Below are 14,696 nucleotides of genomic sequence, written 5' to 3'. Positions count from 1 at the left end.
TTTCCATGATATTTGATGTGCTGAACTGTGAAGACTATACTTCTATGTTGTGTAATCAATTTTTTTCAAAAGACAAGGAATTTTAAGAACTTTAGAGTAAGAATGATATTTCAAAGGAAAGAATAATAAGAAAATTTGGGACTAAGCTTTCAAATCTTACACTTTCTCCTACCGATACCCATGTATTATAGTCCTCAAACGTTTTTTTTCTTACATTTTCCTGGTGCCTCACAAGCTCTCATCAAGAAAGGTATTAGCCCATCCTCTATTTTTTATTTTTATTTTCTTTTGCTGTTAATGTATTGCTTAGAGCCAAATTATATATTGATTTTAGGAAATGAGAGGAGAGGAGATCATGTTTTGCAACATTTTTTTCCATAATTTATGGGGCCTTCCACTAGCATATAGATGGGAGATAGATGCTGCTCTGTCAGGGCTTGTATTTGTGCCCTTCTTAAGTCTCTGACAAAGGCTTTCTGAACCTTGACTGACCTTCCCCAACCATGTTCTTCCAAAGCCACAAGGCACTTCTCCTGAATTCGCTGACTTGCTTGGGAGCCTGACAAAAATTTCTCCAGGCTCTGAAATCATGATTTAAACATATGGCTGTCAGACTAACTTAGGACAGTTCAATTCCTGAAATAGCTAGTTTTCCTAGAGGTATGGAGTCTCTCAAGGTCACCCAAAGAGTAACTGTAATATTTTAAGATGGTTTACAGAGCTAATAATGAAGGATAAGAACAGAACATCAGTCTAGTTAAGCTGCTTTTCAGACACTTTCTAAATTCTGGTTTTATTCCACTTTGATGGTATAGAAAAAATATAAATATACTTTTAACTCAAATCAGTCTATTAAAGGATTTAAAACAAAACGAAATGTTTTATATGATTTTCAACTTAATAATAGTTGGCATTTGTGTTTAATTTGAATTTCAAAACATTGATATGATTCATTTGGTTTATCATGGAATGAACTTCCCTGCTAAAATACTTCTACACAAATAAATAAAAGAAAAAGCATAGTATAAAAATGGATCTCCACAAGAGTTTTCCCTGATCCTTTCTTTGTCAAGTAAAAGTTGCTTTTCAATGTCAGAATTTGCTGAAACCATAATAAATGGCTTGTCTTTCAATACTCCCTTCTGGAATTTCTGAACTGCTTCCTTCTGCAGCAATATCTACTCCAACTGACAGAAAAGAGTACAACATAGTAAGAGCAGGTAATTTTCCTTAACCTCTTATTTATTAATTTTCATCCTATTTATTTTGTATTCCATTTAATCTGATTTCAACATTAAGCCATCCTGTATTTTCACTAAACACATACTACCTTATTGGCAAAAGAGTTCAGCAGAAGTTGGATGGAGACATAATTTTTCTCCTCCTGTTGTGGGGTTATGGTTGAGTCTTGCAGTTGCTTCAGCCTTAAGCATTTTATGTCTTATGTTCTACCACCTGCTGAGTTGAATTTCTCTGAAATAATGAATTCACTTTCGTGCAAAGGCCAATGCTTTCTTGCTTTAGGCTATAACTATATGATGAAAAAAAACAAATGGTCAATTTGGTATTTGATGAATTTTGGCTGAGTGAGTTGGTTCAACTGTGAGGCCTCAACTTGATTGGTTGCCATATACAAAAACTTAATTTCAAAATCTGAAAAGCTAATAAATGTTCTAGGAAAAGTTATACGTTTTCACAGACTGTTCATTGGAAAGATTATATTAATAATAACCACAGTTATCAACTGATGAAAATGTTTTAACGTATTAACTACTTTGCAAGTATATCTCATTAATATTTTATGTAAAATAAAATTATTAATTCTCTATTACAAATAGTGAAACTGAAGTTCAGGAGAGTTAGGTGGCCAAATAGTAACTGACAGAAAAAAAAAAGAATTTGAAGTAATTCTACTTTCTTAAATATGTTATTCTACTTCCCTATATTAAACATTTAAAAATTTTTAATTCACGAGAACTACATTTGATTGTGAAAATATTTATAATCAGAAATATTTTCAGCAGGCTCTCATGACAGTTCTTTCTCCAGGATATAATTTACCATCTTTGCCTTATAATCACAAATTTATCAAAGCCACAAAAATCTATGCTTGGGTTCAAATCCAGACTCTTGATTTATAAGGTATGTGTCTCTGGGAAAATGTTATTCTATTTGAACCTAGTCTCTATCTGTAAACAGCATTATTGTGAGAATGCAACTGCAAGATTATGTGAAAATAAGAAGTATAATGTGTATTATAGCTATTAAATAGGAGATAATCTGTTTTATGGGAGGAGGAAGTGGTATTTTGAAGTTCATTCTCTCATCTCCTTAAATGAAATTTAAAAATGGTCTACTTAATGTTAGAATTCTAAGACTGAATGTGAGTAGTGGCAAACAGTAAGCCCACTCAATTGCTTTCAAAATCACACTTTACATCTTTCAAAAGCAATTATGAGTTGTCATCTTCATAAGCAGTTGAAGTGTAGGAGAAGTAGATACATCTTCATTTGTCATCTTGATTCTTTATGTGAAGTTGGCATTGGACTATATGGTGTTGTATCTTTTTACTCATCCAGAAATATGCTTTCTGGGCCAAATCTCAAGTTCTCATGGGGGAAAGTCGACATTCTGAAGATCTGTAAGGGCTTATAGTTTCATAAATAAAATTACTCAAAAGTTATTATCATTAATCTTTAAAACTCTTCAGCTCCAACTTACCCCTGCCTAAGCTTATATATGTAATTAAAATGAAAGTTGTGAAATTTTCTCTAATAAAAATCTTGGTGAATATTAATATAACCAAAAGTGGAAATGGATTAGGTTGTGATTCTTTAGTTGTAAATTATAGTTAAAAAAACCTAATTAGTTCTATTTTCTACATTTAACACAAAGACATCAGTTACATTTGAATATATTTATAAACAACCATTATAAAAAATGCATTCACATCCACAAACTCGTTTTCATTTCATTCCAGAAAATACAATTATTGTAAACATCAAGAATTGGGAGCCATTGAACAGATGGGGCATTAGTGTCTTAATTCTTGATCCTTGTTCTAGTAAATCCTTTCGTTTTATATCCTTTCCACAAATACTACAGCCATTCAGGGCAAGATGAATGATTTTTTAAATGCTGCTTTAATGTTTGTGTCACTTTTTGTGTTTCACAATCTCAAACAAATATGTAAACGCAGCTGCCCAACAGGATAATGAGGCCACATTAAAATCCTCAAATATTCTAAACGAGGCATATCCTAATCATGCCAGAAGGTTCTGCATAAACTAAATGCAATTTCTTTGTACGAATATGCCTTTATTTTTATTATTATTTCTGATAAGTAATCTCTCTAATTCCTCAACTCAGATCTTTAATTTTTCATTCTGCATGCTGTACACCTAATAATATAGATTGAGTATCTATTAATTATGTTCACTTTAACAAAGAAACAGGTAAATAAGGATTCTGATGATTTAAAGGAGTTCACACAGGAACTGTACACACACACACACACACACACACACACACACACACACACACGCATACACTTAAAGTCTGCTGAAGGAAACACATATAAATCCTGAATGCCTTAATTGAGCCACATAAATAGAGAATTTTTATGGCTTCCTCAGTCAATTCATATAGGATATAACATTTTAAAATACCTAATCTACATTAAAATGTGACATTTTAATAAATTATGTTTGCCTTCTTGCCTCCCTCCTGACTTATATTACAACTTTCAAGTTGCCAGTGATATCTATAGAGTCCAAAACCCTTCTCCAAAGTTTTGGAAATGATTGATATTTGATATTTGATATTTGAAAATAAATAATTTATTTTGACTGCCAGCATATTATCATTCCTTTTAAGTCTGAATAAATCTGCATTTCCTGCTTGGGTTGATAAGTTTGACAAATGTGAAAAGACTGAAAGAAAATTGGTGACTCTGGGTTACACATGAGTTGCTGATAACTGAAAACTGCCACAGAAGAACTGAATAGTGTTCTACTTATATAACTATTAAACACAGTCTGTCTCTCATATATATATTTTATTCCTGATAGATATTAGTTGAGTCCTTCCTAAATCTTATGGGAAAATGATGTAAAATGTACCTCTGGGGGAGTCTATCGCTGACTATAGTAGCTGTGGTTTGAACACATGTTGTGGTTACGTCTATCTTGGAGCATACTCTCTTCAAATCTTCCTGGTTTGGAATATATGTAAAATACTCTATGCCTAAGGCAGATGTAGAGAAAAGCATTATTTTCCTTGGAACACTTTAGAAATAAAAATATAGGCCTAGGATATGAGGTGATGTGGGAGCTAACTTGTTACAGTATCTTGTCTGACAACTAAGAATTTTACATTTCAGTTAAATCTTATGCAAAATATGGATAATATAATCAATATATGAGCTACATGAACATGCTGTAGAGAATGTGCTAAAATGATCAAAAAATAATGAATCCGTGTTGAGATAAAAGAGGAGGAAATTGGCATTTACAGGAGACCTATTAGGTGTTATGCAAGACTATGTGATTCACATTTGTTTTCCCATATTATGCCAAGACCACCTAACAAGGTAACATTATCTCATTTCATTTTAAAACTTCAGAAAGTGAGTTTCAGGAAAGTTCAGTAACATACCAAGGGTCACATAGCTATTAGGTGTCAGTGACTTCATATATCCAAGTATGAGCATTCACTGCGCCATGCTAACCTGGGTTCTACTTCAACAAAGATCACAGGAAAAATGACATAATCTTTGTGCTCTGTCAGAGTGGCTGGGGCAAACAATCTCAAAGTCCCTTTAGAGTGCCAACCATTTATGACTCAAACATTTTGAGAAAATTTTGATTTTGTTTTACTATACTTACCACTAGGCTGAAATGTCAAACTAGCCTTCCAGCCCAGGAAAAAGAATTTGTTCAGGTAACTCAGAGAGCAAAGCTGCCTAGGCTAAGGTACAAAAAGGACTCTGTTACTTACATCACAGATATTTCATCTTCCCAACTAAGCTATTATTTCAATACCAATTATAAAAAAAGGGCTAGCCTCTGGATGTGCTAGTATAATTCATTAATGAGACAGCCTATTATTTTATATAGGAAAATTAGAAAAGGAGGCTAATTTAGTGAGTGTAAATATTTCATATAGGAGTCCCAGTACATACATGCAAATATAGATGAAATCATGTTTAATCACCTGTATGTTTATTGTTACAAATGGATGACCATGTTTCACAGTATGTTAACATTAAAATATACTTTTATCGTATATATCTGAGCCATGCAAACACATTTGAAAAGGCCATTTTATTCTAGATTTCAGCCAAAGCTTATTTGATATTTTATCATTTTTACTTTTCTCTTCTTCTCCCTTACCTCGATTTATTTTGTAAATGATAAAAAAGCCACACTGAATTAATGAGAATACTCTTACTATTTTTTCTTCTCATTTGGTTCATATTTAGTTGGAGAAAGTAAAAACATTTCTGTTGAAAAGAATCAGTACTACTTCTTCAATTAGGTCAGGGCTTCCTGCCATTTAAAATTGACAGAAAAAGCAAAATGTACCAGGCTGAAACACTAGAAATAGAGCTATTAGGCCTCCCCAGGATCCCTGGTCCTAGGTTTAACCTCAAATCCCTTCTTCTCAGAACTAGTGACTGAAGGGCCTTTGAGACTGGCCTTATACGATAGAAGGAAAACGGTAGAAACCTCTGAAATACTGAAGTAAGCCCGACACTATGTTATAATTGGATGCACTAGATCATTAATGAACTCATCATAAGCAAATATTTTTAAAAAATATTCAGTGTAAGGTTTTATGTGATTGACATGCAGATAGTAAGGAAATAAAGTAATATAGAAGTGTGGTTAAGAGAATAAACCTTGAAGTCAGAATATCTGGGTTTGCATTCTGTCATGAACACTCACTTAGCTGTGTGACCTTGGGCAAGTCTCTTGATCTCTATAATCCATAATTTATTGAATAATTTGTACAACAGGGATATTGAGTCTATCTCTCAAAGACATATTCTGAAAATTAAACTGCATGATTTATGCAAACTGGTTAGCACATTACTTGGCACCACATAAATAATTTAAAAATATTAAACATCATAGTGATTATTATTCAAAACTTACTTCAATCACATGCATACACACATAAAAAGAGATTTGTTCCTGGGGTGGGGCGGGGGGAGAATGCACATAATTATCTATAAGACTCAATGTAACAAGACAATATAAGTAAATTATTTCTTTGCAATTAATTTCTTATATTTTATTCCCTGGTATTATGTGCATAAATTAATACTACATTAGATGGGAAATAATAAACACTCATAATTTATAGTTACAATTGCTGTTTTGGAATCAAATTATTAATCTTTTAAACACTGACAATTTATTTATTAAATTTATCTATTGAAAACAACCATGTCTCAAAACAAATTCTATACACATCTTCTAGTAAAAACTACCTTGTGAGGACTGTATCTTAAATAGGAAATCATAGTATGGACATTTCCATTTCCTTATGTATGCTATAGTTTCAAGACAAACCCAATAGTTATTTACAAATATTTGTTTGTATTAAAATATGTGGAAATGCCACACAATTGTATCTTGTTGGATAGTCACATGACACATTTAGTCTGCAGCAAGATGTGACTGGCATTGTTCTGAGAGATAATTTTTCAATGAAAAAATATCAGTGACTGTGCTTGAAAAAACATAATCAGTAGAGTGATTTGGTTGTACATCATTAGATACAGGATATAAAGTTATTCTCAATTTGTAGAAATGAGTAAAAGGAGCTGTGATAATGTAGCCTAGAGAAAAAAAAAAAGATTAAAATATCACATTTTTAGGACTATCAGCCTTTGTTGAATTGAAACAAAATGATGAAATTGCATTATTCTGTCAGTAAGAAAATGTTTTCTAATTGTCAACCCAGGGGTGCAAAACCATATTAAAGTGAGTTTTATTCTCAAAACTGATCAATAAATATGTGAATTAAGAGATGCATAAATGAATGAATGAATGAATGAATGAATGAATGTTGGGTAATGTTACATAAGGAAGCTATGACGTTCCTTCAATGGCTATCTTTAAGAATACATTAACATTTGTTGAGCTTGAACAGCATAGGCAACTATTGTCCAGAAGCTGGGGTATCATAAGATGGTCTTCAAATCTTGCTTCAAGATTTATTTCTAAAATAATTTCCCAATAGCACCTCCCTTTGAAAACTCAGAAGATAACCAAGCTGAACTCTGAATGTGGTCTTCAGTTTTATATCCCTTATCATTTCCATCACCTGTCCTAACTTTTAATAATGTGAGCTAAATGCATTACAGCACTAGGCCAAAGAACACTTGTAGAATAAAAAAGCCCATCAGTGGTATGGACTGACCATTTAGGTTTTTTCTTCCCTTGGCCAAGCTCCACCCCTATCGGTAATGTCTCCTCTGCCAGAAGTCCTCTGGGGGAAAATGATCAGGGAGCTCATCAAAGTTCAGACTTTATTTCTCAGAAGCATTACTTGGAGGCACCCCATCTTTTCAGCTCCTCCTACCTAGACCGAGCGAAAGTGCTGAAGGGACAGCTCCCTGTGCTTCAGGTCATTTCAGGGAGGATCCCAGGGAAACAGAATCCATCTCCTTTCTGCTACAAACACCCATTCACAAAATCCAAGGAGAGAGCTACAGTCGTCCTCGATTCCTTGGAAATTTAGTTAGATTGATATTGAAACACACCCTCCTTCCCTAAGTAATAATTATTCGTGGGTAGAGAGACACCGGGGAGGGTAACAAAAGAGGGCAGAGAAAGAAGGGGGAAAAAAAAAAAAGCAGAAGAGGGTTTGATATTGACTTTTTAAAAAAATTTTTGTTCATCTTCTCTCCTACCCTTCTCCCATTTTCCTAATCCCGAGAATGATGAAGTTCGAGGCAAAGGAATGATTCCGGAAATGGAGATGTGACTCTCAAACCTATAAATGATCTGGGCAATTTCTTTAAAGTTAAATACTCTTTATCCTAGGAACCCAGCACGATTCACATTTAAAGAGCCTGTGTTTTCTCCATCACGACATAAACAAACACTTGCCTCCAAAGGTTAAAAACCCGGTTCCGCGGAGCACGTTCTGGCCGTCCTCTAAGCTAGACTAAGGTGGGGTAGAAAGCGCTCACAACCTGTGAAACTGCGAAACTCTCCAAAACTGGGTGGCCAATTCCCTACTGGCCAGAACTCTCCTCTGTCAGTCCTCATCATTCGTGACTGCAAGACACGGGAACTCAGACATGTGTGTGGGAGTGCGTGTGAGGGAGGCAGGCGAGAGAGCGCACTCTCCACATGTGTAACCCTGCATTTCCCCTATTTCACAGCTTGCATTCATTCATATGCATGCAGAGGTTAAATATTTGATCAAAGATGGAATAGTTACACTGATCAGTCTTATTTTTAATGGGCACACCTTAAAATAGTGTGCTCATAAATTGAAAGTGTGAAAAAAATTCTGAGTGTAGGTCCTAGGTCTCTAACCTTTTCTATTCTTCCTTCCCCCATTCGTACTCATCTCAAAAAAGGGAAGCTTGCAGCAGATTGTAGAAGGATTTGAGTCTGCAGCTAGAGAGAAGGGGATTAGGGCCAGAGCGGTGCAAGTTAAATTGTGCTGCATATAAAAAATGGGCGGATTGGTCTCCAGATCCAGAGGCTGGTACCACCTTCCTTTCTAAAATAAAATCTCTCTGGCATGAAGTCACCGCCTATTTCACATCCGGTTTGCCCTGGGACGTATTACTACTGTCCTGGTAAAGAGAAATCTTTTGTTGTATAGCTGCAGATTGGATATTGGGAAGCAAATTTGGGTGTGAAATCTTCAGCAAAGGAGCACGCAGAGTCCATGATGGCACAGACCGAGTGAGTGAGAGGCAGAGCGAGGACGCCCCTCCGCTCCCGGCGCGCCCGGACTCGCGGACTCGCGGACTCGCGGACTCGCGGACTCGCGCTGGCTCCGAGCTCTCCACGATTTTCTCTCGCAGACTTTTCCCGGGTCTTAAGCGATCCTGTGCCCAGAGGGGGCCGAAGGTAAGTGCGGCTTCGGACCGCAACATAGAGCTTTCGATGTGCCTTTTCCTAGCTGGAGAGACAGGAATGCCATAGAAACAGGAGAAAGAGGGACTAGGACAAGAGCCTGATCCCATAGCAGGTAGAAACAACGAATGTTTTTCTTTCAGGCTGAAAACCGCAGCGATATAGGAGCATTATTATTATTTTTTTTTTCTTCTGCCTCTCCTTTTCTTTACCCCTTTCTTAGGCAGATTTGAATTTATTCCGCGGGGTGGGTGGTGACCTGTTGTTTTAGTCTTTCCCCCACCCCCAAGAGGGAGCTGGGATGAGGTGGGGAGGGGCGTTGGTGGGCATCGTCTAAAGTTAAGAACACTGGGACAGAAAAACCTGTCTCAATGGTCCATCCTAGGAAAGACACTCTCATTCTGGCTGCAAAAATGCCTTACTTTTCCTTTCCAGTGGACGCTGGAAATGCTGAAATGCTCTCTGGTGTAGGGGTCTCTCATATTTTGAAGATGAAAAACTCAATTTATCATTTGATATGGATGGCATGGGATATGGGCGTTTGGAGTGTGTGTGTTTGCTGGGGGGAGGTGGAAGGTGGAAAGGGGTAAGGAGGCAGCATAGCGTTTCTTTTAAACTATTATGTTTGTATTTGCAAGAAACTTTCTTACTCAACAACTCAAGTGCCATGATAGGTTTGTTTTTCTCTTTTTAAAATGTCAGAGGAGCACAAAAAGCTATAGTACCTTACCTTGAGGTTTTGTTTTGTTCCATTTACCCCTTCACCAATTACCTTTTTAAAATAAAAACCAACAAATATTAACAGGATAAGTTGTTTTTCCTTCATAGCAGATGTCAAAGATTAATAAAAGGATGAATTATAATTATGCAATTTAGATGCAATATTTAAACATAATATTTATTTAATATTTCTTGTCATATGCAACTCATCTATGTCAGAACCAGACACTAAACTAAGTAAAAACTATAAAGCTCATACTTCTGATCTCTAGATCTAGACCATTTCACTCTAAACACATTATGTTTCACTGCTTACATGCCTGTTTTAATGGTTTTAACTGATATAAATGATCCCAGAGAATGTAGAAAGCATTTGTGCACATGTATTTAAAGGAATACCACATTAAACTATAGAGTTCCTAATGAAAAATATGCTTTAAGAGACTTGCTATCCATTAATCACTAAACCTACTGAGGAGTACAGATTCTGAGAAGTGCTAACAAATACCTTAAATATTTCTCAGATTATGACTGCAATGAATTATAGCACATTAAATAAAGTATTACCATATCTGCTCTTTAACCAGGCAGTGCACTGGTTTTTAAGAAATCGACTCCATAAATCGGTTATAATTTAAAAAATTCTCTAAGCTTTCTATACTCCTCCATTTCTCTAGCATCCCACTACCAAGTATAAATTCCACAATCAGATGGTGATTGATTACACATTACTGAAGAGGGAAAAAAGAGTCCCTTATTCATGCAAAGCAAAGCACTCCAGCTTCCATCTGTTTGAGATGAAACATTTTCTAGCAGCAACCTGGCAGAATTCAAGAGGGCTTAAAAGATATGTGTGGGCATGTTTGTGTGCATTGATGTGAGTGTGGTTATGTGTGTGTGAGAGAGATCAGCACATGGCTTGACTATAAAGTGTGTCCTTTAGCCTCAAAGAAGCATTAGTGAGCATATTTAATAAGGCAATCACAGGCAGAAAATATAAGCACGACTTTGACATTCAACAGTGTGTTTCCTATGTTTTTTTTAAAGATAGGTACAGTTGCTTCTGAAACCAAGGTGCATCCAGAATGCAAAGATGAAGTCAGTCATCAAAGCATATTAACCTACTCCATCCCAGCCCCCAAACATGCTCTCTCTGTTACAGACACCAGCTTTAAAAATTTCAATGCACAGCTCAGTTGCGGGAACTCAAATCAGAAAGGTCAAAATTTTCAGATGATAAAAAGGAGAGTAATGCAAACTGTATTGGAAATATAAAGCCTAGAGGAAAAACAAAAACAACTCACAGTTTTTATGTTGAGTAATATTGTCACCTGAAAGCTTTTCAACTTGTATTCTTTTACAGGAGAAATTAAGACACTGGTATATTTCTGAATGGAGAAATGGAATGGAAAGTGGAGAATGGATGGTCCAGGTTCCCATTGCTTCCAATGAGGTGTCATATCCCAGTGAGGTCATTTCCTGACTTCAAAGCATTCATCTGAACTGCCTCAGTCAGCCCTAGTGGTTATAACCTGATGTTTCTTACAAGAGACATTGATCTCTACTTGTTCTACTTTTCAGCCGCACAAGCCGCGATGAAGAAAAGCCTCGGTCTCTCTGACTATCTTTGGGCCTGGACCCTCCTTCTGAGCACACTGACTGGAAGAAGGTGGGGATACTTTATTTTAAATCTGCATGAGAATTTCTGTAACTTTTCATTTATTCTTTCAGGGGGAAGAAAATTGTCCTTGGATGAATTCATGACTAAGGGAATTCAAAAAACTTAACTGCAATAAAATTCCAGCTAAGAATAAAGAAGAGCAGCATGAGAAAATAATGATTTTATTTGTATCTTAGTTAGGATATACTTAACATACTCTTGTTGAGGAATGTATTAATTCAACATTTAAGTCTTAAATTTGAACTTTTCACTGTTCAGTTGTAACTGAACAAAACCTGCAGTTTCTTAATTCACAGAAGAGTTACCCCAATTAATGTCTGCATATTATGTGACTTGATTTTTTAACGGCCATTTTTAGCCAATTGTAAAACCATAGAATAACTTGCGACTATATGAAAGTGAAAAGTTTAATATCTGTAATGAGAGTCTTAAGTCTATAAATGCATTGTTTTAAAAACATTATATAAATAATGTGGGTAAAATATGGCAGAAATATTTAAGAATATTAGATAAAATTGAACTTCTTTATTTAAGTATAACTACTACAGAGACAAGTTATGGGAAAAATTTGAAAACATGCTTAACCGTATTCAAAATATTTGCTAATGATCCAATCAAGCATATAAATATATTATAGAAGCAACAATATAAATGACCAAATATTCCAGATTCTTATTTATCTGCTTTTATATTTTTTTGTGTAGTCTACTCCTGTGGTCCACAAGAAAGTCTTAGACATATTATACATACCTAAGATTCTTCAAAATGTAATGGAAAGTGAACCTTTATGAGTTAAGGCAGAGAGATGGAATAGTATGGGAAGGTATGAATTTAGGAGGACTTTTTAAATTGAGATGTTGTCTATTTTTATTTTTTTGCTATTGTTTGTGGTAAATAATGACTATCAGATGAACAGGAAATGCTTTATTGCCAGATACTCTTAATCTAAGGGCTTAAATGTTCTTCACTGTTTTTGAAAAATTATATGAAGTGTTACTATTGTAATGACCTGTAGATGGAGTTAGTGCACAGTGTTTTATTATACAGTGGTTCATATGGAATCAAAACCAGGTACTGTAACTAACATTTCTCTTTAAATTATATATTTAGTTTAAGAAACATTACATTGGCATGAGTGTTTAACAGTAAATAATCTTTATCCTAGGGCTATTATCTGACAATTACAATTGGACATAGTAAATCAGAAGTAAAGATGAAGAATAACCTGATTAAAAAATCACATTAAAAAAAATTACCATTTCAAATGAGATAGCAGAACTAGTTTTCTGGGGTGGGGGTGGGGGAATGTTTCTTGTAGAATTTGTTTTCCAATGCAAACAATCAGTGAAAATAATATTTATAAGATAAAACCTAGGGGGGCAGAGGAAGCATTTCCTGAATTTGATATAAGCTGTAGAAACAAAGGGAATGCAGGTAAAGGTAATAGATAACTACATTCTAAAAACCATATTAACTATCTAATTGTACTCTGTCATGTCACTGCACCTCATCTTCTCCCCATTCTTATTTTATTGCTTTCTTCCTTGAACTACTCCACCATGCCCTCCTCACAACTTAAGGTGTGCTAACATTTCTTTTCTATCTTCATCAAGATGACCTTCCAATATCCTTGAATGATGCATGCATGGCAGTTGGTTCTGCGAACAGTTTTTACAAATAATTGCATTCAGAAAACTGTTTTTGCTTTACTGTTATCATCTACTAATGAGACATCCTAGAAGACACAGAGCTCACTGAAAATGTTTTTAAAAACTAGTAAGATGTTTAATTTTTCCCAAGGAGAGTAAACACTCAATCTACATGGTATTGGTATTTAATTTAGGAGGATGAAAAATTGTTTAATAGAGACACATTTAATATATTTAATATTGTGGAAAGCTTTTAGTTGTAAGTTTATTAAATTAAAATTTATCAGAAAAAAATGCCCAATACATTTTGCTGATATAAAAGTAATTACCTAAATAATGATACTTTGATTATATTTCTTGCTCCTGTCAAATAGGTGAATCCTGTTTTCAAATGTTACTATTTTTCTTAAATTGAGCAGTAATATAAATACACAAGAGTAAAGCCAAAGCATACAAAATAGAAAGTATGAAAGTGATATTTTGTGGCAATTTCTTAGTTTATACTCTACATTCATTTTTTTTTTTACTCAAGGTCAGAGCTATCATTGAAATATATCAGTGAGTGTGATCCAACCTTAAATAGAAAACTCTTCTCTCACAGGATTTCGGAGGTGTCATCCTAATCATTACATAAAATATGATTCAAGGAACAGGGATAATAATGTGATTGATGTAAGAAATACACACTATTTAAACTGTAGTCACTATGTGGTTAAAACTCAAAGACTAGTAATGTTAAGACATAAAAAAACTATACCTTCAACTAGAAAGATTTAAGGAGAAACAATTACTCCAATATAGAAGAATGGAAATAAAGTTTTAGACTAAAATTTGAAGAGAATGGGGTTCTAGTTCAAGTTCTGATTACAAATAGCTGTGTTTTCTTAAACAAAGCACTAATACTATACTAGAATTTAATAAGTCATGAATTAATAGTATTACACCATATCTTCTTCAAGGTACTTTTTTTACTTCCAAGACCAGAAATGACAAAAATTCAATTAACTAGAGATTTGAATGGACAAATTATAAAATACAAAAATAGGTTCATAAACCTTAAAGTGAATGAAAACTGTATACTGATGTAAAAATTATTCTAAGAAACAAGTTTCACCTATTTTTCTCATCTTAATATATTGAAAAAATGTCAAAAAAAGCAAAAAACAGACAGGCAGATAAATAGTAGGTGAAATTTTAGGTTTATGCTACAAGTTAAAGCAAATGAAAATAAAACTTTTAATTATTTTGGTAGCCCATAAATACATACATTACTTTTTTATTTGGGAAGAAGTTTCCAAGATTTTTTTTCCAGCATGCATTAACATTCTTGTTTGACCAGAGGAAAAAAATGCATCATAGCATTGTGTACATGCTGAGAATTAAAATGTAAAGAGATAGAACTCATTTCTTGTAATTTTCCTTCCATAGTTAAAAATATTAGAATAAAGAGGTTGTCATTTATGAGAACAAGTATGAGAAAATGGAAGGAATTAAAATATGACTTTTTTTTTACTTTACTAAAGGAATTTTCAAATT

General features: G+C 34.3%; 1 protein-coding gene across 3 annotated transcripts in view; it reads left to right on the top strand.

Annotated features, from left to right (window-relative positions):
• The first annotated feature begins 8,596 nt into the window (after positions 1-8,596).
• GABRA1 (gamma-aminobutyric acid type A receptor alpha1 subunit) overlaps positions 8,597-14,696 on the top strand; it is a 54,307-nt gene continuing 48,207 nt past the window's right edge. Inside the window, exons 1-2 of one of the 3 annotated variants that reach the window (XM_011356704.1) lie at positions 8,597-9,104; positions 11,412-11,499. In XM_011356704.1, the coding sequence (XP_011355006.1) occupies positions 11,426-11,499 (74 nt within the window). In that variant the 5' untranslated portion in view covers positions 8,597-9,104; positions 11,412-11,425. The other 2 variants (XM_011356705.1, XM_023528596.1) reach the window with 2 other exon arrangements.

Source organism: Pteropus vampyrus, unplaced genomic scaffold (assembly GCF_000151845.1).
Source record: "Pteropus vampyrus isolate Shadow unplaced genomic scaffold, Pvam_2.0 Scaffold30, whole genome shotgun sequence".
NCBI lineage: Eukaryota > Metazoa > Chordata > Mammalia > Chiroptera > Pteropodidae > Pteropus > Pteropus vampyrus.
The sequence above is the reverse complement of the archived record's forward strand: the minus strand, read 5'-3'. Positions and strand labels throughout refer to the sequence as shown.